The sequence below is a fragment of the Lactuca virosa genome, chromosome 5 (assembly GCF_052849685.1).
Source record: "Lactuca virosa cultivar CGN04683 chromosome 5, Lactuca_virosa_CGN04683_v6, whole genome shotgun sequence".
NCBI lineage: Eukaryota > Viridiplantae > Streptophyta > Magnoliopsida > Asterales > Asteraceae > Lactuca > Lactuca virosa.
In genome coordinates, this window is record NC_136430.1 from 7603374 (window position 1) to 7607867 (window position 4494).

Sequence of the window (4494 nt, forward strand, 5' to 3'; positions counted from 1 at the left end):
CAACTTTTGCTCGATCCACCTCTATCCCCAATTTTGAGACTTTGTGTCCCAACACAATTCCTTCCTTTACCATGAAGTGTAACTTTTCCTAATTTAGGACTAGGTTGGTCTTCTCACATCTTGCTAGCATTAGGTCTAAGTTGGAAAAACAGTCTTCAAAAGAGGACCCAAAAACCGAGATGTCAACCATGAAAACCTCCATAAATTTATCGATCATGTCATGGAAGATAGCCATCATGAACCTTTGGAAAGTAGCTGGTGTGTTGCATAACCCAAATGGCATGCGTCGATATGCAAAAGTCCCACTTGGGCAAGTAAAAGGAAAGTGATCCTTGCATGTAACATCATTAAGTTTTCGATAGTCGATGCAAACGCGCCACCAAGTTACCGTTCTTGTTGGGATTAGCTCATTGTCTTCGTTGGTAACCACCATCATTCCTCCTTTTCTTGGCACTACGTGTACCGGAGTTACCCATGGCCTATCGGATATATAATATATGATGTCGACATCTAATAGTTTTAACACTTCCTTTTTTCACTACTTCTTGAATATTTGGGTTGAGCCTTCTTTGACGTTGTACTATGGGCTTAGCTCCTTCTACTAGATTGATCTTATGTGAAACATAGGTGGGACTAATGCCCTTGATGTTGGTTATCTTCCATGCTATGGCGCTTTGACTTTTCTTTAATAATTCAACTAGGCTTTCTTTTTCATGTTTGGTTAGACCGGATGCTATAATAACTGGCTTTTGTTGTCCTTCTTCCAAAAACGCATACTCTAGATGTTCGGGCAAAATATTCAGCTCAACTTTTGGCTTGTCGTTAGTCACCACGATGTGGGCCTTCTGCCACGTCGTGTTGTCGCAACTTTTAATGTCATATCATGGAAAAAATGTTGACCACGACGTGTTGCATGTGACACATCGTGTTGCTTCTTCTGTCTCCTTTTTAAATTCATTGTACTCACTTTCCTCCAATAGCTTCTCCAGTTCTTGTATATCAAGTTTAGCATCAAAGTTACCTTCTCCTAGCACCATATATCCCTTGGTCTCTTTTTCTTTCCACCCTCCTAGCTCTTTTTCAAGTACATCATCAATAACATCAATTGAGAAAGCCATGTCATCACTTATTCTTGAATGTTGAATTGCTCTATTCACTCCAAAAGTAACTGCTTCTTCTCCAACTTGAAGAGTGAGTTTGGACTCTCTAATATCCACCAAGGATGATTGGGACTTTTTCGTCTTCCTCCATGTCTAGGACAATGAAATTTGTGGGAAAAACAAACTTGTCAACTTTTACTAGCAAGTCTTCACATATACCTCTTGGAAAGGTCATGGTCTTGTTGGCTAAATGCATAACCATGCGGACCGTTCTTGGTTTGGGGAGATCAAGTTTCTTGAAGAACGAGTAGGGCATCAAATTAACACTTGCTCCCGAGTCGGCTAGAGCATGACTAGTTGCTAGGTTCTCGAATTGGCATGGTAAGGTTATGCTTCCTGGATCACCCATCTTCTTCGGTAACAAGTTTAGCATTGCATCGGAACAAGTTTCATTTAATACAATTTTAGATAATCCCTTCATTTTCTTGCGATTTGTTAAGAGGTCCTTGAGAAACTTGGCATATTTTGGCATCTCAGCTAAGGCTTCAAAGAATGGAATGTTGATTTCAAGAGACTTAATATGATCAAGGAACTTTCAATAATCTTCAACATTCTTTTCTTGTATTGCTCTACTTGGAAAGGGCAGTGGTGGGCGGTATGGCTTAACGGGTTCATCATTTTTTTCAGACTCTTGCCACGACGTGGCATCTGTACCACGCCGTGTTGACTGTTCAGTTTCTTTGGCTTTACTTTCTTCTCGAATTTCTTGCTCCTCATCTGGGTTGCTTCTGTCGATGGGAATCAAAGGAGTAATTATTTTCCCGCTTCTTGTTGTTACAGCTTGGATTTGGGCTCCTCTCGGGTTTTGTTCGGTATTTCTTGGAAGTCCTCCCCGGGATATTTCATTTATTTGCTTAGCTAGTTGCCTAAGTTGTTTTTCAATGTTCAAGATGGAAGCTTGTTGATTTCTTAGTAGAATTTCCTGCTCCCTCATCATAATTTATTGTCCTCTAATTTCTGTTTCTGTGTCTCCGTGCCTTTTTTCAGATGCCTCAACAAAACGAGTAAGCATTGACTCAAAATCAGGTTTCTTTTCTGGAGTTGGTTCCTCTCGTCGGTAAAAGCCTCTTCCTCCTTGTTCATATTTCTATTACTTGACTTTCTTGTACTAATCATAAGGTAACTACTTCTTCTTGGGCTTTCTCCAATCTTCATCTAATCGATCACCACTCGAGTAGAAAGCTTGAACCTTTCGGTTTCCATACTCATCCAGATCACAGTCCTTAGTCAAATGTGGCTCGTTAAAATTTTCACACCCAACTCTTATTGCATGGATTATTTGATACATCTTAGTCGTCCTCCTATCCATGTTTGCAACATTTCCAGAACTGCTGACATGTCTTCCGAAGCAGCATCCGTTGATCCCCTTGTTACATCATTCCTCGGGTTATGGTCCTCTCTAGAGAGTGTTTAGAGAATTCTTCAATGAGCTCCTTGATTTCTGCGAGATTTTTCTTGGTTAAAGGGCCTTGAGAATCTAGGATTTGCCTAGTTGTGACATTCACCCCATCATAAAAGATAGAAACCTCTCGTTGCACATTGAGATCATTTTGGGGGCAATTTCGAAGTAGACCCTTGTAGCGCTCCCATGCTTCAAACAACGACTCCCCCATTTGTTTTTCGAAATTAGCAATGTCCTTTTTGAGCTTAGCAATCTTGGATGGTGGGCAAAATTGTTCCAAAAACTCCTCATGCATTTTTGCCCATGTAGTGATCGCGCCTGGTGGAAGTGCCTTTAGCCAATCCTTGGCAGCTCCCTTAAAAGTAACAGGGAGCATCCTCAACAACACCGTTTCCCGTGGAACATTTGGAATGTTAAAGTAGTCGGCGATGTCATTGACTTCATCAAGATGCTTATAGGCGTCTTCATGATCCTTTCCCGTGGAAGGAATCTCCTTAAGAGCAGCTAGGATGTGCCCCTTGAGTTCAAATGTGGTAGTGGCTGGTATGGTGAGTTGCACAAGGCCCGGTCCAGTGTCATCACAAATTCTCTTCTTGTATGCCTCCATGGAAATATTAACAATGTCCGTCATGGTGTTATCGGGTTCGCTTTCTTGATTGCTACTTTTTTCTGATTCGTTATCGCTTTCTTCCTTTTCTGATTCGTAAGTGCCTTCGTCTTTCGTTGAATTGTTGGATTCTCCCACTTGCTTTCCCTTCTTCTTAAAAACCGATTTGAGAGTCTTGAAGGGTGACTTCTTAGGTGTGTTTGAATATTTTTTGGGCTTGCCCATGTTTTTACGAAAAGCGGACTCCGGGTCTTCAAGTGGTGGAATCAGAGGAGTTTTGGATCCTCTGGTCATATACTACTGCAAAGAAACAATTGAAACGCGTAAAAAGAACAAGAACGAAAAATAAAGGATTACTGTTAAGACACCACGACGTGGTGAGTCAAAAAATGAAAAAAAACCTAAAACGACAAATTAAAAGCAATTAAACAGCAAATAATCCTAATAAAATAGCAAATTTAAAGTAACTAAAACTGGACCGTTCCCCGGCAATGGCGCAAAAAACTTGATGCGAAAATTAATAAGCACTAGTTAATCCTACTAACGTGACTAATTATTTCCTAAGGCAGTGTACCTTGTTGAAGATAGTATAGCACACTAGACAGGTATCGAACACAGGGAACGGTGTTTTAGCTAATTTCTATCTACTACTAATTAATTATTAATAAAATGGAAAAAATGTTTTTTCTCTAGTTTTGCAAGACTAGAAACTTGAATTACCAAATTAACTAAATATTAAGTAATTAAGCTAACACTAAAACTAAGCAAGAAACACAAAGATTAATTAACCAAGGTAATTAAAGTACTTTCGTTTAGCTTCAGATTTATTTGTTATTATGGTTGATTCATGGAAGTGCAATGGATTATGGTTTAATTGGTTACTCGTTCCTACAGTGACCAAATTCGTGTTCACTCCTTTAATCCTTTAGCAAACAAGCACATTCATACGGTGATCAGGCGGACAAATTAACAAGTTTACTAGTGTTTGGTTCGAGTTGATTAGACTTATAATTAATTGACCAAATTGGTCGTTTGAATCAATTCTATATACGATTTGTCGTCATATATTAGCTCCTACACTTTTTTACCCACTTTCCTACTTAACCCTAGGTTTCGTTCAAAACTCTAGTCCTACAATTTTGTTGGTCACAAGATTATAAGATTCAAATTTAACTAAGAAAGATGGTCATGCAAACTTAATTATAGATTAAATTAATAACCAATATAAACTAAATCCAATCCAAAAATCAACTCATAAATTAACAAATAATCCTAGGCTAAACGAAAGTCATGAGCTTTAGCTCATGATTTCAGCAACTAAAAAT

At 38.9% G+C, this 4494-nt stretch overlaps 1 protein-coding gene and 1 non-coding gene across 2 annotated transcripts; one reads left to right on the forward strand and one right to left on the reverse strand.

Moving 5' to 3' along the window:
• Positions 1-881: 881 nt before the first annotated feature.
• LOC145110958 (uncharacterized) lies at positions 882-1632 on the reverse strand. Its single transcript, XM_079047268.1, has 2 exons — positions 1369-1632; positions 882-1253 (listed from the first exon to the last, which is right to left on the reverse strand). Exons 1-2 carry the CDS (start codon positions 1630-1632, stop codon positions 882-884), a joined length of 636 nt encoding a protein of 211 aa, XP_078903394.1.
• Positions 1633-2702: 1070 nt separating this feature from the next.
• Positions 2703-2809, forward strand: LOC145118353 (small nucleolar RNA R71). Its single transcript, XR_013713308.1, has one exon. It is a non-coding gene; the product is annotated as a small nucleolar RNA R71 (small nucleolar RNA).
• Positions 2810-4494: the final 1685 nt, after the last annotated feature.